We start from the raw sequence: 27,404 nt of genomic DNA on the forward strand, positions 1-27,404 counted from the left end.
ACAGCTTTAGGAACATAGTAATTCTTTCCACAGTACCTGCCCTCACACCCACTCTCCCACCCCCTTTCTCCTTCCTCTCCTATTCCCAGTCTTATTTTTTACTAAGATTTATTTTAAATTAACTTTATACACTCTTTTTTAATATACTCTCTTTTAATGTACTCTTTTTAATATACTCCATTCTCTTTTTAATAGATTAACTCTATTCTCATACAATGTGTCCTATTAACTTTTAATATATTTTCTTATTTTTATTTAGAGCTTTGTTCTAGTAGTTTTTACAATGATTGTGTTGGTTTTCGAACATATCATGTGGAAATAAGCAAACTTTTACCTCATCATTTCCAAGCCTTATGACTTTAACTATCTTCTCTTTAATAAATACATTTAGAAATTATAGTGGAAATAATAGGCATTGTTTTCTTATTCCTCTCTTCAGTACAGCTCCCAGTAAATCCAACAATTAAGTAAGATACTGACTTTTGACTTTTGGTCTGAGGTACATACATACACATATACACATACATCAGGTTATGGAAGTATCTGTCAATTCTTTTTTATTATCTTTTTTTAGACTTGAATAAATGTTAGATTTTGCTAACTGCCTTTTCTTTCATTTGTAATTATAATTATATTCTTTTCACCCAAGGTTCTGTTAATGAAGAAAATTCTTGGATCATATTTACTTTGTTGTAATAAAACATAAATAAAAAAATAAAAAATAAAAAATTTGGTCAAGATAGAATTTCTAAAGTGCAGTTGGATTCTGTTTGTTAAGAATGTTAGATATGATTTTATCTTGTTATGCATAATGTTTTTGGTTTAGGAATCAATATTGTACTTATTTCAACAAATGAATTTGGAAATTCTATTTTTTAATTATGCTCTGAAAACGTAAAATAATATTGGTATTATTGGCTACTTTAAGGTTTAGTAAAATTCTCCTGTGAAAATATATGGATCTGGGGCTTTCTCTTGACAAGATAAAACCATCTATATGCATGAAACTGACACCTTATGATTTGATTATTGTTTATAGCCCCTGTATATATTCCTGTGGAACAGTTGTCTTTTATTTTTTATTTGTAGGACATTATGTTTAGTGGTTCATTAAGTCTGTGGCTATGAAGTAAATTAAAAGTATGTTATTGCAAAAATGAAAGGAAAGAAAACAAAGGAAGAAGGGTGGATTGAGAGAGAGAGAGAAATAAGGAATTATGGTTATCTTCTTGGATTTTATCTATGAAATATATGAAATCTGTTTCTATTAATAAAAAAGTCAAAAATCAAGGTGATAGGATTGTGTCTGTGTCTATTGTATTAAATGTTTATAAGTTGTATTTTTCAAAAAATCTGTCCATTTTCCCCTAGATATTGTTTATTTATATGCAGTTGAATAAAGTAGTTTCCTAATCTTTTTATGAAATTCCTCTTTGCTGGCTATTTTCTTATAATTTCTAATTTTGTAATTGCTTTCTAATCATTTATTAGTTAGTTTTACTGACTTGTCTTATTATTGGTATAAGAAAAACAAGCCTTGCGTTTATTTGTTACATCTTGTGCTGTACTAACTTACGGATTTCAGCTTTTGTCATTGTTAATTACTATATTCTGCCTTTCTTGGTTTATTTTGCTGTTCTCTAGTTTTTTGGAATGATGTTTGCATTATTTTCATTACAATAATCTTGATTTTTCTACAATTACTTTGCCTGTAACATATTTTCATCATTATTGCTTTTAATAAGGCATTTTAATAAAGTTCATTTTGTATGAGCATTCTCAATTGATAAAGCAATTAATTACATGGTTTATAATTTCTAGGTAAGAAAGTCTTGTTTTTTTTTTCTAGTTTTACTACATTCTAGTAAATGAATGCTTTGGTAATATATATATTTTGTAGAATTTCTTAAAGTTTTGTTTGTTAATTCAGATATGGTAAATTTTATGAATATTTGGCTCAGGTATCATGGCACAGTACTTAAGATACTGCATAGGGCAACTGCATTCTATATTGTAGTTCCTAGGTTGGAATCCTGGCTCCACTTCTTCTTTTTTTTTAAAAGATATATTTATTTATTTGAAAGTCAGAATTACACAGAGAGAGGAGAGGCAGAGAGAGAAAGAGGTCCTCCACCCACTGGTTTACTCCTCAACCTGCCACAATGGCTGGAACTGCACGGATCCAAAGCCAGGAGCCAGGAGTTTCTTCCAGGTCTCCCACACAGCTGCAGGAGCCCAAGGACTTGGGCCATCCTATACTGCTTTCCCAGTCCACAGCAGAGAGCTGGATTGGAAGTGGAGCAGCTGTGTCTCGAACCAGCGCCCGTATGGGATGCTGGTGCTTCAGGCCAAAGTGTTAACCCGCTGTGTCACAATGCCTCTGGCCCCACTTCTGATCCAGTTTTCTGCTAATGCACACCCTGGGAGGCAGCAAGTGAAGACTCAAATACTTAGGTCCTGATGGAGTTCTGGGTTCCTGACTTCAGCCTGGCTCAGTCCTGGCTATTGTAGAAATTTGGGGAAGGACCAACAGATAGAAGAGTTTCCTGTTTTTTTTTTTTTTTTTTTTTTAAGATTTATTGAAACACAGAGGTACAGAGAGGGGGAGAGAGGAATATAGATAGAAAGTTAAATTGATTGATCTTCCATTTGCTTGTTCACTTGGCAAATGGCTACAATGGCTGAGGCTGAGCCAGGCTAAAGCCAGGAGCCTGGAACTCCATCCAGGTCTCCCACATGGATTGCAGCAGTCCAAGCATTTGGACCATCTTCAGCTGCTTTCCCAGGAGCGATAGCAGGGAGCTGGATAAAAAGCAGAGCAGCCGAGACTCAAACTAGCACTCATATGGGATGTAGGCATCTTAGGCAGTAGCCTAATCCATTGTGCCACAACACTGGCATTTTCCCCTGACCCATCTTTGAAATAAATTAAAGTTAGAAACAATTTGTGAATATTCTTATTCACTTGAAAAGAAATTATATTCTTAAATATTGTAGTTCAAAATTAAAGATAATTTATAAGTGTATTTTACTGATTACACTGTGTAGGTCATCTATGAAGTTTTTTTTTTTTTTTTTTTTTTTTTTTTTTTTTTTTTTTTTGACAGGCAGAGTGGACAGTGAGAGAGAGAGACAGAGAGAAAGGTCTTCTTTTTGCCGTTGGTTCACCCTCCAATGGCCGCCGCGGCCGGTGCGCTGCACCGCGCTGATCCGATGGCAGGAGCCAGGAGCCAGGTGCTTTTCCTGGTCTCCCATGGGGTGCAGGGCCCAAGCACCTGGGCCATCCTTCACTGCACTCCCTGGCCACAGCAGAGGGCTGGCTTGGAAGAGGGGCAACCAGGACAGAATCTGGCGCCCCGACCGGGACTAGAACCCGGTGTGCCGGCGCCGCTAGGCAGAGGATTAGCCTAGTGAGTCACGGCGCCGGCCTGGTCATCTATGAAATTTTACGATATAATAAATTTGTCTATGATTTTTAAAAATGAGTTAAAACCCCCTATTATTAAAATATTTCTATCTATTTCCCAATGTTTCCTGTAGTTTCTCTTGGATATTATTGTTTTGTCTCTCAGACTGGAGCTAGGATGCAAATAAATGAGGTCCTAGATATTGAAGTTCTTTATATGATTAGCTAAGGAGTTTGATTTTCATGTTGCAAGCAATGGATTACATTTTACACAGAGGTTTTTGCTGTAGTGATAGCAAAAACTCTGGTACAGAGCAGAAGGTACTTTGGTGATAAATGAGTGATAGTGGTGATGGAAGTGCAGGTGAGGAAAGATTGCACAAAGAACAAATTTGGAAAAATAAAAAGAAGTCCTGAATTAGGAAAGCCTTAATGGCAGAAGTTATTCTGAAGACATTTAAGATATAAAACTAAATAGGATTTCAGGAATTTATAAAGAAATTGGATATTTAAGGTAAGCAAATTCATCCTAGTCAATTCTTCAAATACCTGGGTACACTAATTTGGTGGTCTCATGCCATTTCCAATATACAGCATGAAGCACAGATCCTGAAGTAAAAATTAAATTAGTTTAAATTACTGGCAGTTATTTAATGATAATAGGTGACATAATTATTGTAATTCTTACAATTAACAGCATGGAAAGAACTTTCATTTGATCATCTCGTTTGATTTTTATGTAGGTAAGTAAATATTCTCAGTTTATGGATAAGTAAGCTGGAAAGATATGAGGGTAAGATATTTGGCATGAAATGAGCAGAAATTTGACTTAAACATGTGTATTCTAATTCCAAGTCCTGGGAGGGCTTTATTGCTTCCTGATAGAAGAAAATGGACTCATTCACCTTTTTAGAAAATCTTGTACAAAAGGCAAAAATCAAAATAGTATTCTGGTGACCTCTGTTGAATAGAAAACTCAATTGACTAGAACATTTATTCCAGTACACACATTGCCTCTCACCTCTCAAATGCAGTATTGTCTTTAAGAATGCTTCATATCTGCATACCACAGGATTTTCCTTAGGAAACGTTGCACAGATATTAATGCATACTACCGAATCATTCTGACCGCTAGTTACATCCCAGATCACACCTTTAAACCCACAAGTTAGCTAATGCACTCTCAAATCTGTATACACATGAGTTTTGTGCTGTATTTCTATGTGGAATTCTCTGTTTTGGAATTCAGTAAGGAAGAATTAGAAAACGAAAATTTCCCTTCTCCAAGAGTTCACTCACCTCTGTTTGCCTCTATGATCTCCAGAACCAGCTGAGAGTCTGTCAAGGGGAGACCCAAAACCAGAGAAGCTCCTTTTCTTCTTTGTCTCAATTACATCATTCTCCAGGGACACCAGTTCATCAAGAAGCAAGAGTTTTGCTGCCAGTTCAGTGGCAGATTTCTCTTCCCTGATTGTGGGTGGTGACTGCACATCTGTGACTCCAGGATCAAGGGCCTAGAGGGCAGAGAAAGGTGACTCCATTCTTCTAGAGAAAACAATTTCAAATCAGTACAGCCATTGCATCTGGCTTTTGCTACCTTTTGCTAACATGCTCATCACATAAGTTTTTATAATTTCTCATGGAATCATGTTCCAGAGAAAAAGCCAGACTTCTGGGAACTGAAACATGCAGAGGTGGGGTATATCTAAGAGAAAACCAAAGAAAACAGAACACAGAGGGAAAGGGCTCCAGGCTCACCTCTAAAATACAGGATGTTAACTGATCATTCTTTCAAATTTTCCCATTAGCATTCCCTTCATTCTTCCTATTCATTCCCACAGCGTGTCATCCATCCCTCTCTCATCATCTCACTCACTACATTTTTACCTTGTGTTAGAGTGTTTGTAATGTTTTGTTTTTGTTTTCCTTGTTAAATCATAACTTGAGGATAATGACTTTGTGTATTTATCTTTTATTTGCTCTCAGGCCCAGCTAGTATTTTGTTGAGAGCTGACACTCAGTTTATTTCTGATGAGTGTTTGTTGAATAAATTCTTAAAAAACTTGAACTTCAAGCTATTTTCTTTTCACCACTCATTCATTCTATAGTGATGGAAGCTACTAGGAATTCACTATGTACCAGGTCTGCTTTAGATTTAAAGGATACAAAAGGGAACAGAATCTAGTCTCTGAGCCCAAGGAGATTACCAACTCTGTGCATCTAATTTATTGACAGATATTAAAAAGTGCCAACAACATGTCAGAGGTATCCTATAACCTCATTACCCCATGTAAAATTTCTTATTTATTAATTTGTTGTGTATAGTGCCACTTTGTACTTTATCCAAGTCACAAAAGTATGTGTTTTAATTTGTGAAATGTATCTGTTTCCTTCCGAGGCCCACAGAGAGCATTTTTCATGCTCCCCCGTCATTCTGTAGTTCAGGGATTACCACTTAATCATTTTCCTTATAGCTTGGTTCTGTATCTCCCTGTTTCCTCTCTTCTATGCCACCCTGAAAACTCTTACCAAATGAGTTATCTCCAACACTATTTTCATCATATAAAGAGGAAATTAAAAACCTCTTACAACTCCTTGTTACTTACTATGCAGAACCCAAAATGGTTTAAAACTATCTTAAACTCTCAAGTTCTATTTCCTATATAAGCCCAACAACATAGAAAATATAGAACAGGATTCCATACTCATCAGGAAAAAATTTAGACAGCAAGAGACTTTCAAAGGGTAAAGGATTTTTAATTATATCCTAAGGCATTTTTCAAAAAAAAAAAGTGCTTTTATTTTGTACTCTTAACTTTCACACACACAAAAATCATAGTGAAGTAGTTATTGATACATTAGCTAGGACTCTGCCTGAGACACTCCCATTCCATATAGGAATTTTTGAGTTTCAGTCTCAACTCTGCTTTCAATTCAAGCTTCTTACTAATGCACACCCTGGGAGGCAGCAGGTGACAGCTCAAGTACTTGGTCCCTGTCATCCACGGGGGAAATCTTGATGGAATTTCAGATCCTGGCTTCAGCTCTGGCCACTGTAGTTAGTGAATCAGTGGATTGAAAATCTCTTTCTTTCTGCCAGCGCCGCAGCTCACTAGGCTAATCCTCCGCCTTGCGGCGCCGGTTGGGGCGCCGGATTCTGTCCCGGTTGCCCCTCTTCCAGTCCAGCTTTCTGCTGTGGCTAGGGAGTGCAGTGGAGGATGGGCCAAGTACTTGGGCCCTGCACCCCATGGGAGACCAGGAGAAGCACCTGGCTCCTGGCTTCGGATCAGCGTGGTACGCCGGCCAAAGCGTGCTGGCCGCAGCGGCCATTGGAGGGTGAACCAACAGCAAAGGAAGACCTTTCTCTCTGTCTCTCTCTCACTGTCCACTCTGCCTGTCAAAAAATAAAAAATAAAAAAGAGAAAATCTCTTTCTTTCTTCCTCTCTCTCTCTCTCATTCTTTCTCTTTCAAATAAATAATATAAAAAAACAAACAGAACTATATAAAATTTATTCTTTTGTTAAATGCACTTCAGGTTCTTGTTGTTAAGACTTACATAGAAAATATATTTCCAGTAAGATGTAATACACCAAATTAAGTTTTCTCTGAGTAGAAATATCAATTCCCTTTATACCTCTTTTCATGGTACCCAGAACTGGTACTGTAATGCAAAGTTTGACCAAAACTACTGAAACTTTGGGATGACAAGTACTTCAACTTTCAAATAAAAGCAATTCATCTTGATGTTAATTGATGTAATTAAAATGTGGCTGGGGGTCTGGCCCTGTGGCACAGTAGGTTAATACTCCGCCTGTGTCCCTGGCATCCATTATGGGCACTGCTTCTAGTCCTGGCTGCTACTCTTCTTATCCAGCTCTCTGGTATGGCCTGGGAAAGCAGTGAAAGATGGCCCAAGTGCTTGGGCCCCTGCACCTGTGTGGGAAATCCAGAAGAAGCTCCTGGGTTTGGATCGGCCGTGCTCTGGCCGTTGCAGCCATTTGGGGAGTGAACCAGCAGATGGAAGATCTTACTCTCCGTTTCTCCCTCTCACTGTCTGTAATTCTACCTGTCAAATAAATAAATAAAATCTTAAAAAAAAGTGACTAACGTGAAAATATATTTCCTCAACACTTTTTTGTTCAAGGAAGGCACATCGTTATACATGCTTTAAGTGTCTTCTAAAATTTAGATAACTGGGTTGCTCTGAATGCACTGTGAAGAGAAAATCAATCGTTATTGCTCTTTACAATTAATTTTTTTATCTTGAATATCAGGTTGGCAATAAAATAAAGCAATAGAAACACATTTATTTCTTTAATTCTGTGTCATCAAGGCGTTTTCCTAAGTGTCAACTGCACCTGTCTCTGATTCTAGCAGGAATGACTTATGCTAGTTTCCAATACCTCTGTTGCTACGTCCATTGAGAGCACTTTTCCTGAGCCCCACAGCATCAACATCACAGCCAGGGTGAAATGCACACATGGCAATCTCCAGTCCAGCATCTAAGGGTTACATAAATTGGTATTAGCATTAATTAGTTTGGAATATACAGATTAAAGCAAACATTCTTATAAAGATTGTTTGAAACAAGAGAAGGCAAATTATTCAGCTTGTAGGCACTAGAGGACATCTCTACAAAACTTAAATAATACTTATAGAGATTACCAATCTCCCAGAATGAATTTTATCAAGGCTTCATTTCCATGGAAACCTAGGTTGGAATAATACAGCTACAATGATAATGTATTTCAAATGAACCCATGATCTGAGAAATCCAGCTCATGCAGCTTTATTCTTTGTCAAATAGAGTGAGTTCAACTTCATGTACCTAAGGAGAAATAAGGAAAATTTGCAAGGTATAAAAGAAGGTATGCGGTAAATCACAGGGAGTGTGTACATCTAAAATAATTTAATTTGGAAGACACTACACATCCAATAGGAAGATATCTTTCTTTTTTTTTTTTTTTTTTTTTTTTTTGACAGGCAGAGTGTTAGGAAATAGGTAAAAATAAAAAATGCTGGTGGAAACTTAAACAAATACAATCATTTGGAGAAAATTGATCTACATATAGAACAGTTGAAAATGCTTATGTCCTGCTTATGACTTTTTTTTTATTTTATAAATCCCACAGAAACTTTAACGTTTATGAAGAGACATGCATCTGAAAGTTCATTGCCTCATGGTTTATAGTAGTAAAAGATTAGCATCAACTGAAGTACTTCATTTAAAAGAAAATAAATTTATCAGTTGAGATACAAACTATGGAATTAAAGTAAATGAGTTAAGTAAATTAAGATTTTAAGAGCTCATATAAATGTGTATTATGAAGAAAATAACCATGGATTTGAAAATTTTTTGCACCAAGTTAAACCAATGTGTTATTAATGATTTATTTATTTGAATGCTAGAGTTGGGGGTGGGAGAGAGAGAGAGAGTCTTCCATCTGCTGGTTTATGTCCCAAATGGCTACAACAACAGGGGCTGGGCCAGGCCAAGGCCAGGAACCAGGAATTCCTTCTGGAGCTCTCACATGGGTAGTAGGACTCAGGTACTTGTTGCTTTTCCAGGAGTACTTGCAGAGAACTGGATCAGAAGAGGAGCAGGCAGGACTTGAACCAATAGTCTAATATGAAATGTGGCCATCCCAAGCAGCGGCTTAACCCACAACACCTGCCCCCCAAAACATTTCTTTTATTCTTTCACAGACATTTTGAATCATCTTAACATGTGTTTTTTCCTATAAAACAAATGACTTAAATGTATGTGCATATATATATATGCACAGATTTCAAAGGAGCAGTTTTGTTAGGATATGGGAAATGTGGACCATACATATGGCATGATACCTTTACCTAAACTGGAAATGCACAAAGCAGTTTCATATATCTTGGAATAAATAAAAAATGGACCTTGATTCATGTTTATGATTGCTTTTGTGGAGAGTGAAAATGAATGATTAAGGAGAAAACATAAGGACTCAATTTTTAATCTATAATTTAATAAAGAAGTCAAATATATAAAATATTATATTTATTAATTCTCAGTATTAAGCACAAATGTGAGTCACGTGCACCTATACTTGCTCTTTATGTTAAACAAAAAACCACTATGCAATTAAAAAACTGTGTTTGTTGGCTGCCAGTTTGGCCTTGGAACTCTCAATATTATATCAAAAGGGGGAGAGACACTGAGCTCTTAAAGGAAGATCACAGGATATGGGCTAGAAGAGAGTGAGCTTGACTCATTTGCCACATAGTACTTGGCACTGGAAAAATCATCTAGGGTCCATCTTTTATGGATAAGCAGCCTTAGCAAACATCTATTTCCTTAAAATCAGTCACTTGGAGAACTTGCTGGGGTCATAGGGATGCTGGCATGAAATCTGAAGAACTAGACTTGAGTCTATCTTTGCTTTCACATTAGTGTGATCTTGAATATGCCTAATTTAATGCATTTGAGTTTCCTTTTCCTTGTTTATTAAGTGGTAAGTATTGCCACCTCAAGCCAGCTTTGAGGCAATTGAATTGATTAATGCATGATCCCTTTATCTCACATAGAATTCATAAATTTTAAGTGAAGTAATACCAATCAGATATTAGTAAGTACTTATTAGGCACTGTATTTGTTTTGGTGTGACTTAGATTTTCTTTATGACACTTAAACTATTGTTACCATGAAACCTCAATGTTGATTTTAAAAATTAAATTACATATTAAAGTAAGAACAAATATTTTATATAGACAGAGTAGCATCCACATTAACCATGTCTATTAAGACTTAAAACGGAAATGAGAATATTTTAGCATTGCCTATAACATTTATTTATTAAATGAAACTTTAATTTTCATGTACTATAGTTTAAACCAGCTGTTGATTATGATACCCATTAGTCTGTTTTGGAACCTTGTTATATAATGCTAGTCATTAGCTACTTCTCTGTATTCTGTCTTTCCCTAGAAGGTGCAGTAAATTCTCTTTTTATTCTCTTTTTTGCCAAACTGATATTTAAGCTGATTTTTTTGGTAAGTATCAACATAAAACAAAATATAACTAGGTCTATAAATTGAGAAAACACGAAATAACAAGGAAGAATGCAACAGTTACTTTGTGAGGATCCCAACAAAAGACTTCATTAGCTCTTCCCTTAGAAAATTGGGCACTGGCCGGCGCGCCGCAGCTCAATAGGCTAACCCTCCACCTGCGGCACCGACACACCGGGTTCTAGTCCCAGTCGGGGCACCGGATTCTGTCCCGGTTGCCCCTCTTCCAGGCCAGCTTTCTGCTGTGGCCCGGGAGTGCAGTGGAGGATGGCCCAGGTCCTTGGGCCCTTCACCCACATGGGAGACCAGGAGAAGCACGTGGCTCCTGGCTTCGGATCAGCACGGTGCGCCAGCCGCAGCACGCGGGCCGCAGCGGCCATTGGAGGGTGAACCAGCGGTAAAGGAAGACCTTTCTCTCTGTCTCTCTCTCACTGTCCACTCTGCCTGTCAAAAAAAAAAAAACTTGGCACTGATTATTTTTTTCCTTCTAATTTTGCTGATATTTCTTTGCCTTTCCTTCACGCAAAGGATGGCATATTAAAAACATAACTGTTTTTAAAATGATCTCATGTTTCTGAAACATCTTTATTTTCAGTATTTTTTGTATTTAATCAAAGATAAACTACAACTGTGATATTTTCCTTCTTTGCTGCTTCTCATGTTAAAAATAGGTTACAAAGTGTAAAATTGTCCACTTTTATAAGCTTTCTATGTAGACTTCCTTTATTTTATGCACGTATACTAACCATGTTTCTCTTCATTGCTACCATCTTATAAATGGCACAGGATGACGGGTGTTTATAAAATTGCTGATTATGTCTGAGGCGTATATTTTTGTGCTCTGGTGTGTATAGGAAAAAAGTCATAATGCCTCATATTACAGATAACCACATCCTGATTATTTGGATAGTGATGTAAAAATAAATGCTGAGTTAAATACACACATTTAATGGTTTAAAGCCATGCTTATAGCCAGTTAACCAAAAGGCCAAGTTCCTAAATATGGCGTTAGGTACACAAATTAAAACAAGCTCCCTGGCACCTGCCACACAAAAGACATTTGATTAACTAGTTGAAACTTGATTGCTACAAAATTAGAAACCTGGGAAATTATAGGGAGGAAAGGAAAAGACAAGGTTCGGCCCATTTCCCTATTTTGTTGATAGTAGATAAATATAGCCCATGGTTTAAAAATCTCTTTGGCCCCATATATATTCCAGATCACAGAAAGGACACTAAAAAGGTGCTCACTGCCCATATGAATACACCAAGGTAGAGGTGCTTGTAGGTTTTCCAGAATAGCAGCCATTTTTATGAGTAATTCTTGAGCAGTGTTCCTAAGAATACTGAATTCTTTCTAAAGAGACAATGGACATGGACTCTGCCCTACAGACGCGTCCATTTGTACTTCATTCATTTTTAGCCAACTGGACTATTATGTGAACCCACCACATTGTGTAGCAGCAAGAAGAGATTGTGTTACTGGGTTGGTGGGGAGTGGATCAAGATGGGGAGGGATGAGGTTTCCTAATTTTTTTAAATTAATTAATTAATTAATTAATTTGAAAAGCAGACTTACAGAAAGAGAGAGAGACAGAGACAGAGACAGAGAGAGAAGGAGAGAGAGAATCTTCCTTCTACTGGTTCACTTCCCAAATGGCCTCAACTGTGGGGCTGGGCTGACTGAAAACCAGGAGCCAGAGCAGGGACCCAAGCACCAGGCCATCTTCCACTGACTTTCCAGGGACATCGGCAGGGAGCTGATCAGATAGGAGCAGCTGGACTCCAGCTGGCACCAGCTTAACCCTCTACACAACAATGGTAGCCCCAAGGTTCATCATTAAGTTTGGGAAATTATGTTTATTGTTTTTTCTCTTTAGAACATTGGAAGTTCCTATAGACATGCTGCTGTGAAAGTCTAGCTTCAGTGAAATTGGTCCAATCATATTTAAATCAATGTTTAATGAGAAGCCTGTTAAAATGAAGAAACATGTCTTCAATATTAAGAATCAGTGCAGCAATGAGCAATTGTTAATGTAAACAAAAAATTTCTCAGGTGGGCTAGGACAGATGACTAAAAGACTGAGAATCACTAATTTAAAAAAGAGCATTCTAGAATATAGGCAGATTTGAACATAAAAGGTGATTTAGTTGAAAAATTGGACTAGTATCTGAGCTAATGCAGTTTTTAACTGATAATACTTTTAAACTAACTATATTTGAAGACTGGCATTGGAAGGAAGAGTTTAAAAAAAGACACTCATGGCAAAGGAAATTTATTTTCACTTTGAGACTCTATGATTAACTTGAGTTACAGTTGATCCAATCATTGGAAATTCACAAGAGTACTGGGTTTATGTTTGAATCTTCTAGCATCTGTGAGTCTTTGTTTACTCTAATTTCTTCTTTAATTTATTCATTGAAAGTATTCAAAATATACTCTTATGTTCAATAAAAATTAAAAGTAAAGGACTTAATTAAAGATAAACACTTATAAACTAATTCAACTTTTATTTATTCTTTCATTTGTCTTGCCGCTTTGATAGAACAAATAATTAAAAGAGATATAACAGGATATAATGGAGAGGTCCTCATCCTACACCATGACATAATCATGAGTGCTTTCTGACAATACTCTCTATATTCTTCCTTCTCTAGTGTTTTCTAGGCAAGTTGACCCCTAAAATGATCTGTAAAACAGTGATTTCTTCAGCTTACTTTTACTCCACTGCAGTTAGTTACAGTCACTCATATCTTTGTGATAACAGAGAAGAGCTCCAAGAATAAGAGATAACAGAGTGACAGAACTAAGAGGGCTGATGCTTGGCTCCAAATCTATTACATCACTGTAATAGAAAGAGGCCTTAGGGAACAGTTTGGAGAGGCAGGCTCTTCATTGACAGTATTGCTATTGAATGATGTGATGCGGGGCAAACGCTTTCCTCAGCAAGACAAGTGAAATTGAATTGATTTAACAGGCCTATAATGTTGCTTTTAGGTTTTAAAGTACTTCAGTGGTGTGGGCATCATAGTGCAGTGGATTAACATCACTGGCATCCTATTTGAGTGTGGGTTCCTCTCCCAGCTATTCTGCTTCAGATACACCTGCCTGCTAATGTGAGTGGGTAACTATGGAAGATGACTCAGACTCAAGTACTTGAGCCCCTGACACCCACATGGGAGACCCAGAAGGAGTTCCAACCTCCTGGCTTTAACCTAACTCACTCCAGGCTGTTCTGGTCATTTGGGATATGAACCAGTGGGTGGAAAATCTCATGTGTGTGATCTTCCTCTCTCACCCTCCCTGTTACTCTGCCTTTCAGATGGAAAAAAAAAATCTTAAAAAGTCTTTTTGTGAAGTGGCTCTTTTTTGGTGGAAGTGTTGACATATTATTAGGTAATGATAATAGCTGGTGCAGGTTTAAATTGGAAAAACTTTCTGCTGCTCCTCAAATCACCTGGAGTCTATGCAGAAGATTGCACATAGGCTGTGGAATAGATACTCCCTTTAATGCTTTTAGCTGAAAAGAAAGTGTCTTCAAATTTTAAAATGTCATTTATGGTTAGAGATTTTACACTTTGTGTTTCTGTGTGGGTGCAAACTGTTGAAATCTTTACTTAATATATACTAAATTGATCCCATGTATATAAAGAGAATTGAAAATGAATCTTGATGTGAATGGAATGGGAGAGGGAGTGGGAGATGGGAGGGTTGCAGGTGGGAGGGACGTTATTGGAGGAGGGAAAGCCATTGTAATCCATTAACTGTACTTTGGAAATTTATATTTATTAAATAAAAGTGAAAAAAAATAAAGAATTTAAGGGGCAGACATACAGAGATAGAAGAGAGATGGAGGTACAATCCAGGGGTTCACTCCTCAAATGCCCACAGTAGCTAGAGCCTGGCTGGGCCAGGGTGAAGTCTGGAGCAGGGAGCTAGGAATTCAGTCCAGGTTTCCCACATGGTGTCAGGGACCCAGGCACTTTGGCAATCACCTGTTGCTTTCCAGGGTCTACATGAGTAGTAATCTGAAGATAGGAATTGGACTTAGAGGCAGAACTTGAACCCAGGTAGTCTGATATGGGATTGGGAATCCTCGTTTATAAGCCAAATGCCTACTCTCAGATGTTACATTTTAAAAATGTATTTTAAGAAGGAAAAGAATGCCACCAATTGAATTATGTCATATTTTCAAGTGTGACGCATTCCAGGTTTAGAGATATTAAATGCAAGGCAAAATTGATGAAACTGATGAAATACTATGTTTACTTGAGTTTTTTTTCCCTCATAAATGTGACTGCACCATTCTTCTACAGTTTAATTTTAAAACAAAAATTGTTAGAATTGAGGTATCAGATGCCATAGAGTAGAATTTTATCCCCTTTTTGGGGGCTTATAGAAGGAAAGGTTGGTAGGACAGTTCCCCTGATTTTTGGATATAAATTTCAAAAATCACATAATTAATTTTAATAGACTCTAAAGATTTGATTGAGTCTTACTCCCAAGCATTTGAAATTGGCATTAGTCAAGTTATAATAATAATTTGAGTATTCTTTCAGTTGTCACATTGTGTATGCAAAACATGGATGCAAAATAGCAATTTTTGATAAGAATTTTCATAAGTCTGAAACTTGTACAATTGTCCCACACATATCCCCAATATGTACATGTTCATATAATATTTCTCTGAAACTTCTCTATAAATTAATAAATATTTTCAGAGTAAAATAATTCAGCCCATAAATAGTTCTCCAGTAACATCAGAAAATTATTTCTGGGTTGGTGAGGGAAAAATTTGAGGTGATATTGGGAGCATATGGGTAAGGAGGTGTGCTTGCTGAACTCTTTGTTGGCTTGGTGACCTACAGCAAGATTTGAAACATACCTTTAAAAATCACCTTATTGATTTACAAAATTTTAATTGATTTGTAGTTCAAGTTATTTAATAAATTTACAAATAGCACAAATAATCACATTTGCTTAGACTTGTGATTAAGAACAATAAATATAATACATTTTTATTTAATTTACTAAAAGATATGAATATATAAATTTATCTATGAAAAATTCATTATATTCATGCTTATATATTCACCATATATTATTATATATAATATTATATATTCATTATATATTATATATTCATTATATATTCATGCTTATTTTATCATAATTCAAAACTTTTCAATGGAAACTCTAAAATGATACATACAAGTATTTTGTGAGCTATAAAACAATATGAAAAAATAAACCACGTATTATATTATTACTGAGCTGAAGGTGGGACTTTGAAGCCAAGTTCATGCAGTGAACACAAAGCTTACATTTAACAACCATCCAGGGAATTTAGAGCCATTCATAGAGACAATCTGCAGAATTTGTGTTGAAAGAATCAAGAAGATGAATTACAGAATGTCATTATATAGATAATCTTGATATGTCAATGAATAACAATTTTTAAACAGTTCTAATGAAGGCTTTTTCTAGTCTTTTGATGACTAGGACTCCTATCTGCTGAAAGCTGAGACTCAGACCTCCTGCTCTTGGAGGCCACTTCATTCCTGGAGCTACAATTCCTCAGTCTAGTGAATTTGGCCCGGTAACCAGGACAGCTAGTGTGGTCATGGCACTTAGCACTTTAGAAGTGGCGTATTAGTTTAAGATCCTCATAAACTCAAAGAAGAGATTTAAAACCGCTGAGGGTTGATTTCACCTGAGAGCAACTAAATAATGGTTTATAGCTCCTAACAGTAGCATAGACATCCTCCACATCCTTACAAAAATACTGAGAACTGCTCAGAGTACTTAGCCATTTATATAAAATTCTCCTTGTGAAATTTGTTGTTTTTGATACATTGTGTGTTAGGTATTTTACTTAAGGCTGTGTATGATCATAAAAAGAAGGTACATAGTTTCTCGTCACAAAACTAGAAGAAAAGCTAGAAAACAACGTATTTGTATAAAACATTTTTCATCTCCAAAACAAATTTCTTATAAAGTAGTATTTTTTATGTTTAAAGGAATTTTTTCCTTTTTTTATTTAATAAATACAAATTTCCAAAGTACAGTTTATGGATTACAATGGCTCCCCACCCCCATAATTTCCCTCCCACTCGCACCCCTCCCATCTCCCGCTCCCTCTCCCATTCCAGTCACATCAAGATTCATTTTCAATTATCTTTATATACAGAAGATCGATTCAGTATATATTAAGTAAAGATTTCATCAGTTTGCACCCACACAGAAACACAAAGTGTAAAAATACTGTTTCAGTACTAGTTATAGCATTACTTCACATTGGACAACAAATTAAGCACAGATCCCACATGAGAAGTAAGTACACAGTGACTCCTGTTGTTGACTTAACAATTTGATACTCTTGTTTATGGCGTCAGTAATCTCCCCAGGCTCTAGTCATGAGTTGCCAAGGCTATGGAAGCCTTTTGGGTTCACCGACTTCGATCTTATTCAGACAGGGTCATAGTCAAAGTGGAAGTTCTCTCCTCCCTTCAGAGAAAGGTACCTCTTTCTTTGATGACCCCGTTCATAAATTAGTATTTTTAATGTGTGAAGTACTCTTAATAGTAGATGCCTGAATTTTAAAATGACTCCCTAAATGCTACAAATCGGGATGAAGGATAATTTACTGGTGTACATGCATTAAATAAATCTTATTCTACTTGGTACCATTTTTAGACATTTTTTCCTTCCAAAGCCTCATAATTGTGCTTAGTATCTTTATTTTTTTCTATTCCCAATTTTCAACCTTACTACCTATCTCTTTTTGCAAAATAAATAAATAAAAAAGTCAGAAACCTATAACACCACCTTAAAGAAAGATCCCATTATTGAAGACCCCAGCTCTGTGTGTTTCACAAATTACTAAGTTGTTGCTGTCAACAACAGGGCAGGACTAGGACTATGTCTTACTTACTAAAGCATCTCAGTAGCTTGTGCAAGGCCTGGTAAAGAGTCAGTGCAATGCACTGAATGAAGGAATGAAGTCCTATGAGGAGACTAAACCGATATACAAGGCAAATTTTAATGTTTCAATATTATTGCTGTGGAAACTGAGACTCAGTGATTATCCAATATAGGCTTGGAGGAGAGAAGTGATTGACCTGTTTTTAAATCTCCAGGAAGTTGTGTGAAGCTCATGCTAGAATTCTGGTTTGTCCATTAAAGTTTCACGTCATAGGTTTTCATTCAAATGAAGTAGAATACATCAATTTTTTCCTATAAGCATTTATCTGCCATTTAAGATTTCCCCTTACTAAACAATGTGAACCGAGGTCCCTGACTTACTAAGCATTTTTTGGTACTAAACTTTGTCACCAACAAGCAGAGAGCAACATTGGTATATGATTGTAGAGAATTCTGCTAAGGAGATTTCTTGATTAATTCTACTGCTCACTAATGGGAAAAGAGAAGCTTTAAAACTGTGGGTATCGATAATCTGAAATAGTTTGGCAATTTGATTGATGGATCATTTTTACATGGCATAAAAAGATTTTTAGACATTAAAGTTGGATAAGTGAATTTAAATATAGCATTAATAATCCTCAGGGCAAAATGGCTATTACTACCCCTTTCACTTGTTATCCTACTTTGTACTTGTATATAATGCATATTTAATAAATATCTCACATCTTAATTACATTTAACTAATAAGATAAATGAAAAAGTACTCTTTAAAATGTAACATAGGCAAAGATAAATTTTATAATATTCACAACAGGTTGCATTAATTATGCAAATGTGTATGTCAGGTACCACGGATAGAGTAAAGCACTATCCTTATCCTTGAAGTTCCTGGCGGCCTCATTGAAGTGGAAACCCTTCAAACACTGACCCTTCCCAAGGATTTCCTCGTGCAAGAGCAGACTCCAGAATCTGTCATTTCTTTCAAGGGCAATTCTTGTAAATAACTTTTTTAAAAGAAATAATGTTTGTATAATTATTTCTTATCATGTGTTAATTTATCTCCCTTCTTCTTTAGAAGAGTCATATTAGATCATTATGAAAACATATTATAATTGTATTTTTAATTGATGAAATAAAACAAGCTGAATTACTTGAGAATGTTGGTATGCTAGCTGTGTGTACACTTTCTAATACAAGTGAATATGTAGAAATCTGGTGGCCCTCAAGTTATGTAGATTTAGATCTAAATCCTCCCTGGCAATGTTACTGAGTCTTTCTCTGTTTTAGCATCTTCATGAGTAAAATGGGGCACAGGCTTAGTCTGCAATTTTATGATGAGGATTAAAAATAATAAAGGTAATATTTTTGGCACAGATTCACTGAATAAATAATGATTATCATTACCCTATTTTTTCAAAATATGGCAATTTAAAACATATGTATATTTATTTTTATAAAAATGATTTGATCCCTAGAAATCTAGAATTATAGCTTAGTAATAAAAATATAATAAAAATGATATTGAGAGGAGGGAGGAAATTTCATTAAAAAGCATTATAAGTAGCATTCACTTTAACATTTGATTCATGATCATTATTTTCAATGTTAATATATATTGAAATCATTAGCATAAATTATAGAGAATATCATCCTGAGCAGAACACAATGAGCAAATAACTTAGACGCACTCTAAGAATAATTATTCCTCAAACTCTAATTATATTGACTAAACTGAATTTTAGTATATTTTTATGATATTTTATAACTGCAGTTTTCACATGTTTAAAGCCTTATGTGTCAAAAAAAATTCCGGAAAGGAAGAGATCAAACATTAGAGATTTAAAATCCTCAGCTAATAGATAAAAAAAGTGAGGCTCATGGAAAATGAACTTGCACAAGGGAGAGGAGATAATGGGTATACAGTAATGGATGAAGGAAGGGTAGGAGCAGAAAGAGGTGGTAGCTCTAGAGGTGTTGCCACTATGGGGAGGAGGTTCTAGGTTGAGGGCTTTCTCTGATGGGTTATCAATAGTGGGCAGGGGAAAGCTGAGTGACAGCCAGTTCAAGCCAAATAAGACACCAGGAAATTATTGTCAAGTGATGCTAATCACTGCTCCAGAAAGACACTCTGAGACTTACTTGGAGAAAGGAGAGCAAGGGTCAGATAAAAACAGTGATTAGAGATTTCTTCAGGCATAGGGGATGTTGGTTGGTTTACAGAGGTGCCTGGGCTCAGGGGTTCCCTTGTAGCTCACCTAGTATTCCTTCACAGAATCCAATTTTAATGAGGAGAGAATAAAGCCCTGGGGAGGCTGAGTTATGTGCCCAGGGTCACACTGCTGTTGGAGTCAGGAGTAGGAGGAGAATTCTGGTTTTCTGACGCCTCTGTGCCCCTTTGACTGTACCACTGAATTTAACCAAAGTTGCTTAGTGGGTAGGGATCACACAGTTGAGACACCTTGGCAAATAAGTTAATAATATCCTGTCTAGTGATTAGCCCTATGAGTCTGTATTACTGGGTCCTTATTCTATAATAAAGAGAGGACTGATATGGGAACTGCCTTCATTTCATTCTCACAGTCAGGATCCCTTACACTACTATTTCTCCCATAACTTTCAGTAACAGAATACTGTGGAGCACTTACTCTTAAGACTTGCCTGAAGGTGCATAGGTAGATAGTGGCAGAGCTAGGACAATATTCTAGAACTTCTTCCTTAGAGTCCTTTTCCTTTGAGGCAAGCTCTATTAATATTTCATTAATAAAATGTTTGAATAACCAGGTATTTGAACAAGAATGTAAGACTATAATCTCGAGGCCCCAGACCTAGTAGCTGAAGATATCTGCTTCTCCACTTCTCCCATTTCATTATATAAAGAATTAGGTTAGAGCCCTGGAAAATAAAGGTAAGGGAGGAGGAGTAAACGTCACCCTTAAGTACTTTCAGTAACTTTTTGAATGAAGACATGGTGCAGTTCATTGACAGGAGACTTGAACTCATGTCCAAAGCAAAGCTCTGGAAACATGCTGAATAGTAGTATCAAAGCAAAGAGAAGATAGAAAATGTGCCTGGTATTTTTCATAGGCAATCAAATATAACTCTACCAATTGTATAGCTTACACGAGCATTACAGTAATCATAATCCATTACTTATTTTTAATTTTTAGAAGGATAACAGACATGAATAATAAGCACATTTTAAACCTATAAAGTCTACTATTGTAATTCACAGAAGCAATATTTGCAATGATATAATTGAATTTGTTAAGTGCACACATATTTCCACAGATCAGAATCTGAAGCAGAATTTTAAATCTGGTCTCAAATGGAACTCAGATGCATGTTTCACATTAACACTCAACTGCATCACTACATGGCAAGAGCATTGCAAGCACTGAAGAACATTAATGTCATATTTTCATACTTGATTTAATGGAAGAAAAATAGAGGATGCTTTATGTTTTAGGAATACGGGATATAGAATCTGATTGATTTGGCATTGTTTCTTAATCTCCAATTTTGATAAAAATAAAGATACGAGAAAAACTTTTTATACTTAGATGATTAAATCAGATCATTTTGCATGCTGAATCATTTCTTAATATTATACATCGTTATGAAGTCAAAATAGTACTATTAACTTTACATATAAGATAGTTATCTTGATTCCCCTTCATCTTTGTTTTGAAATGAAAAATCAAAAAACAATGCAAATAAATATGAAATTTCTGGGCAAACAATTAGTTACAGCTTAAGTTTGCATCACAAAAGCTGCATAGATTTTCTACTCATTTTAGATAGGAAAATATTACCAAAACATTTCTAATGTTAAAAAAATCAAGCTATAATCAAAACACTAAAAAGTATGTGAAAGTAAAGATAATAGTTAAAACAAAAATAAACACTGAATCTTCACCAGCTTTTACAACTAACTTACCTTCTGAAAAATCAGGAGATTCCAACTTTATAGAGTTCTGTCTGTGCAGCTTCTCCCAAACTCAGCCCTGATGGTGAGATTTCTCTTTGAGTTTTTATAGTCTCAGTTATACACCCCTTACTCCAATCCCTGCCTTTGCTTTCTCTTACATCATTTCTACAGATTTTCCACTGAACATTTTCCCAAGCCTCTTTCCTCTCTCTCTCTCCCTCCCTCCCTTTCACCCTTCCTCCCCCTGTTCTTACTTTCCATATTTATTCTATCTATTGCTTTGATCATTGCATTTAAGTAGCAAAGGAGCTTGGACTCTGGAAAATTTGGGTGTACAGTTAGAGATGTGTTGAGCTGCAAACCCATCAATTCTTCCTGAGGTTTTAGTTCAGCTCTGACGATTACAAGTCATGTTTTGGAAACAAAATGCACTAAGATTTGTTAAAAAATGAGTAAGGCATTTCAAAGTAAGATTTAAGGAAATCATAATCACTCAAACTGATTATTTATTGGCATTTTTTTTGACTTTTAAATTAAATGGCATCTATGCAAATGAAGAGTAGTTTCAGCCTCAGTCAGGTGCACAGTGCTCTCAGTGAGATGGCAGCTACTTCATAATTAACATTGCTATACTAGGAAGACTGTCACTAACAAACCTATAAATACTGAACTGTGACATGTGAACTATAATTGCAGATGTTGCAATCATTCTTATCATGCTCATGTTTTCAAGCATTTTAATTTCCTTTCAAACCAGGATATTCCTGCTTCTGTCCATAGGTTTCCTTCATTTTCATTTCCTACTAATCATATTGGCATTCTTGGATGCACAAATAATTACAAATAAACTATTAAATTCTAAAGGCAGTTTGTTATGTTATCAGATAATTATCAGCTCATTTGGTTCACCCATGAGACCCACTGTCTGACAGAGAAAGAGACTGAGACTCAGGTAAATTGAGTGACTTTATGAGATCCTATAGCTAAGCAATTACAGCAGAATTGAATTTAAAATACAGATCTTCCTAATTCCATATCCAATTCTTTTTCCACAACTGCATTCTGTCTCGCTGTCTAGTTTTAAAAGGTAGAAAACAGAATCCAAACCAGATTATGATTTTGTGCAAATAGAAATAAAATCGTTCTTTTTGGTTTTGCTTAAAAAGCCATTTAAAATACTACTCACAAGGATAGAAACGATTATATGGTTAATTTGGATCTAGATGGGGAAACTGACCAGAGCACACTGAATTGGTGGGACAGTAAAATGCTTCCTTTTTATGAAGGGTTTCCAGGGATAACATGGGTTTCAACAAGCTTGAAATCTGAGCAGTTGGCAGCAACAGTTCACAAGTCAAGATAAAAATACAGCCTAATTGTGGACCCTTGTTTAGACGCTGCTGCCATAAAACAATTATGTTAGTTTGAATCCACATGATGGAAAACTCTCAATATAGATTTAACGGATGCATCATAATGCCACCAGAAGCCAATATTCTTGACGCACCTTCTACACTTATTTGAAATGCCTTCCTTAGCATGCTGACAAGTGATATCTGTGGCTGATTTATTCCAGATCTGTCCCTGCTTAGACAGTCCAAAGATTCCACCCTATTTGTGGATTTTGTTGACCTAATTCAAAAGTTTGACTTAACTGTCCTACAGCAGTAGAAATAGCAACAGTTTATTCCAGGAACATAACCATGGTACATTTAAGCCATTTACACAGGCTTCTGTGCATTAAACACCCTTATGTGATTTACTTATGCATTTGTGCATGCTGGAAAAATTCCATTATTTTAAAAGAGAGAGGCAAAATGGAAGCGTGCAAAAAATACAAAGATGATGAGAATTCACTTCAAATCATGCATAGGGAGAGACTATGGTGAGAAATAAAGAAAACGTTACTGAAAACTTTTCCAGCTAGCATATCATTATGTAATTCCCATAACAACTTTGCTAAGGGTGTATTACTATGATGAGAAAACTGAAGTTCACATTTGTTAAGTGGATGTCAGGGGACAAAGGTTACAGACCTTGCTATTTATATCTGTTAGGATTTTAGCAGGAAAGTGGTGGCCTAAATTGAATCATTTGAGGAGAATGCAATGTGGCCTAGGTATAAATGAGCTAGAGGGATCGTGCAGTACAGTGACCCAGTCCTCTCCAGTCTCCTGGTCTTATCCAGCAAAGGGTAGTTACAGGGACCGAGAGACAAAGGGATGTGGGTAGAGGAAATTGCGTGGCAATAGTGTGACTTCTTTTCAAGGACACAGCGAGTCCGGAGCAATCTATGGAGGGGGGGTGAGTGTAAGGAGTGAACACCAGAATTTCACTGTATTTCTTTAGTTCATTGTTGTTGTCTTTCCCTTTGGCAAAATCTAACTGGAAACAAGTTTGAGGAAGGGGCAATGAAAGAAATCCAGTAACGTTATTTATTTTCAAAACTGTACTTTGTAAAGGGCAACACATCTAAAATGCCATTATTATTCACATTATTATCTAATACTTTTTTTAAAGTGCAGATTTGTTATTTTACAACATCAAGTTTTTTGAGGTGTAATTCAGGTTTGTTTCCCTTTTTTTTATTTGAGAGGTAGAGTTATAGACAGTGAGAGAGAGACAGGTCTTCCTTCCGTTGGTTCACTCCCCAAATGGCCGCTACGGCCGGCGCTGCACTGATCTGAAGCCAGGAGCCAGGTGCTTCCTCCCGGTCTCCAAGAGGGTATAGGGATCCAAGCACTTGGGTCATGCTCCACTGCCTTCCCTGGCCACAGCAGAGAGCTGGACTGGAAGATGAGCAACCGGGACTAGAACACGGCACCCATATGGGATGTCAGCACCACAGGTGGAGGATTAACCAAGTGAGCTACGGCGCCGGCCCTTGTTGAGTTTTTTTAATAAACAATATTGTCCTGTTTAGAATGCTCAGTTTGAAGAGTTTTGACAAATGTATATTGTATGTAACTTCTACTACAATGCTGACATGGATTATTCTATTACCATCCAAATTTACCCCATGTACCTTTGCAGTCAATCCTCACCATTATTCCAGGTCCTGATAACCACTGATCTGATTCCTATGCTTATCATTTTGCCTTTTCCAGAGGCCCTAGGAATGAAATAAACATGTAGCATACAGTCTTTGGTGTCTGACTTCTTCACTTAGAATTATGTTCAATATTTATCCCCATAATATGCCCATGACTGTAGATACATGGCTCAGGCTTCCCCTGATATTAGAAGGAGGCTTCAAAAATTAGGCATGGGACCAAGCAACCCCTTGGCTGATATCCTGAAAGCTGTCACCATAATCTGCTTTAACTGAGACCAGGAGGAAGAGGAGAAAGCAAGGCAGAAGGAGCATTGTAATGATACATGGCAGGCCCAGCTAATAGCTGCTTTACACAATGGTCTGCTGTCAAAAGGACCCACCAAGCCCAGTATACCCTGAAATAGCACCTATCATCCGTGTGGGAAGCCAAGGCATTGGGAAAACAGCTGTCTTAACAGAAGTTGGCTGCTGAGAAAGCCTATCCACTCTGCCAAACGCTGGCTCACTGGAAACAACTGCTCTGGGGGTTGAAGGACTCCCAGGTCAGAACTATAGACACTGTGACACTGTTGACCCTAAGCTGAGGACACTCTTAACTCTGCCCAGCTCCCAAGTCCACTATTGCTGCTGTAGAGATGGAGCCTAGGGTCACTGTTGGCATATCAGAGAGGACCATGGGTTTTCTACTAGATACGGGAGCCATCTACTCTGCTAACCTCCTATTTGGCCCAGTTCTCCCAGTCTAGCCAGGTAATGGGAGTCAGTGGGATACCTAGTTGTGTGAAGCCTGCATTATTATCATTAAGTATAAAAACCTCTTGTTTCCGTTCCTATTTGTCTTTAAATAGGTTAGCAGACAGGGAATAGGGTAACAGCTAACATGGACAGTGTTGCCATGAGAATGTTTAGATACCCCCACCTATTTGGACAAGCCCTTGTGGAGGATCTAAGGACCAACCTCTTTAGGGTGTGGAGAGATGATCTAAAATGTAGATGATTTGATAGTCTGGCATCTCACCTAAGACTCCAGTTTTGGGTATTCGACTTGTATGCTTAACTTCCTAACAGAATATAGCTAACAGATTTCCAAGGAAAAATCACAACTGGTCTGTTAGGAGGTAAATTAGGAGTTCATTTTCTTCTCTGGGGAATGAAAGTGGTCCTGGAAGATACGAGGGACACAGCAGATTCATGCCCCTACAACCTTAACACACCTCTAGTATTTTGAAGCTAATGGATTATAGATCTTTTGCTATGGGAACAAAATTAAGACCCCTTCAACAGGGCAGGTATGTCTTAGACATGCTAACTGTGGCTCACAGGGGAATTGTGCCATCCTCATGAATGCCGTTTTTGGATCAATAAAACTAGATGAGTATAAAACCATAGTCGTTTCTTTCCAGGCTGAACAGGGATGGAATTTCTTGTCTAGTATTGGATCAAGAAGATTCTGGCCATTTCATTTTCTTGGCCCTAGAAGCTGCATATTCTTTTTTTTTTTTAAGATTTATTTATTTATTTGAAAGTCAGAGTTAGAGAGAGAAGGAGAAGCAGAGAGAGAGAGGTCTTGCATCCACTGGATCACTCCCCAATTGGCTGCAGTGGCCGGAGCTGCACCAATCCGAAGCCAGGAGCCAGGAGCTTCTTCCGGGTCTCCTATGTGGGTGCAGGGGCCCAAGGACTTGGACCATCTTCTACTGCTTTCCCAGGCCATAGCAGAGAGCTGGATCGAATGTGGAGCAGCCGGGTCTCAAACCAGCATCCATATGGGATGGCGGCACTGCAGGCAGCTGCTTTTACTCCCTATGCCACAGTGCCAGCCCCAGCTGCATATTCTTATTACCTCTCCTTGGACCATGTGTTCTTAATAGCCTCAGTCATTTTTGATCTAACAGAATAGATGCTATCCAGTTCTAGATTGTCGTGAGGCAGGGCTTCTATCAGATCCCATTGTGTGCTCTGTCCATCCTTTGTGGCCATGCAGAAGAATATTTCCTCATGGCAACCCCAAACAACAAAGCAACACAATAATACCCACACCAAGTTCTATGCCCATATGCCAGCTCAAAGAAGGTACAGAAGACAGACCTTTTCCCATTCTACCACCATGAGATTAGGGCTTAACATTTGAGAGGGGAAGTTTAGGTTGGAAGGCAGTCATTAACCTATATGTGGGAGAGGAGCTGAACAACAAAAATGGGAATTTTGTGTAGTTGAATGAAGGAAGAAGTGTGGAGACCAAATGCTTGGAAGCAGGCCAAGCATTTGCACATCAAAAGCCTAGTTGATGTCCAATAACTTTGTTCAGCGGGTCCCAGCCCTCCTCTGGGATCATCCTCCTCAGGAGGGATAGTAGGGCCATCAACAATGTGCTGATAAAGTCTTGGGAGAAACTTCATGAATTCTCTGTCCAGAAACCCCACTGCCCAACAATTTCCTAGAAGAGGGAAGGAGGAGAAGAAACTGTGGTCCTATATTTATATAAAAACTCCAGTCTGATAGCTGAATGGTCTCACAGTCCTTTCTGAGATGGTCGCCTGGTCTGTTAAGTGTATTTTCTTCAACAAACTTGGCTGCTTTGCTTACTGCTATTTTGTATTTCAGGTCTGAAATTCTTTTCTTGAACAAGCAAGGACCTCAGTTCCACCAATCAGTATAAGACTTCATATCAGAAGTGGGCATTTAGCAGTGGTTAAGCCATGATGTAGGATTCCCACATTCCATATCAAAATACCTGGCTTAATGTCCTGGCTCTGCTCTACATTCCAACTTTCTAAATTGTGCACCCTGGGAGCCAGGAGGTGATGGCTCAAGTACCTGGGTCCCTGACTCCTACATGTAGACCTGGATTGAATTCCTAGCTCCTAGCTTCAGTTTGGCCCAATCCAGGCCATTGCAAGTATTTAAGAAGTGAAACAGTGGTTGCGAGATCCCTGTTTCTCCATCTCTTGCTTTCTCTGTCTCTATGTCTCTGGCTTTGAAATGAATAGATTAAATCAAAATGCAACACAAAGCAAACAAAAAATGATTTTTTAAATGATTACTCTT

At 37.2% G+C, this 27,404-nt stretch overlaps 1 protein-coding gene across 2 annotated transcripts in view; it reads right to left on the reverse strand.

The window, feature by feature from the left end:
• OSTN (osteocrin) overlaps nucleotides 1-21,528 on the reverse strand; it is a 36,814-nt gene extending 15,286 nt beyond the window's left edge. For both annotated transcript variants that reach the window (XM_017346706.3, XM_070073176.1), the window contains exons 1-3: nucleotides 21,311-21,528; nucleotides 7,811-7,909; nucleotides 4,706-4,920 (exon numbers count right to left, since the gene is read on the reverse strand). In XM_017346706.3, the coding sequence (XP_017202195.1) occupies nucleotides 4,706-4,920; nucleotides 7,811-7,909 (314 nt within the window). In that variant the 5' untranslated portion in view covers nucleotides 21,311-21,528. The remainder of the gene's footprint in view (nucleotides 1-4,705; nucleotides 4,921-7,810; nucleotides 7,910-21,310) is intronic.
• Between the last annotated feature and the right edge of the window lie 5,876 nt (nucleotides 21,529-27,404).

This window comes from Oryctolagus cuniculus, chromosome 4 (genome assembly GCF_964237555.1).
Source record: "Oryctolagus cuniculus chromosome 4, mOryCun1.1, whole genome shotgun sequence".
NCBI classification, from domain to species: Eukaryota; Metazoa; Chordata; class Mammalia; order Lagomorpha; family Leporidae; genus Oryctolagus; species Oryctolagus cuniculus.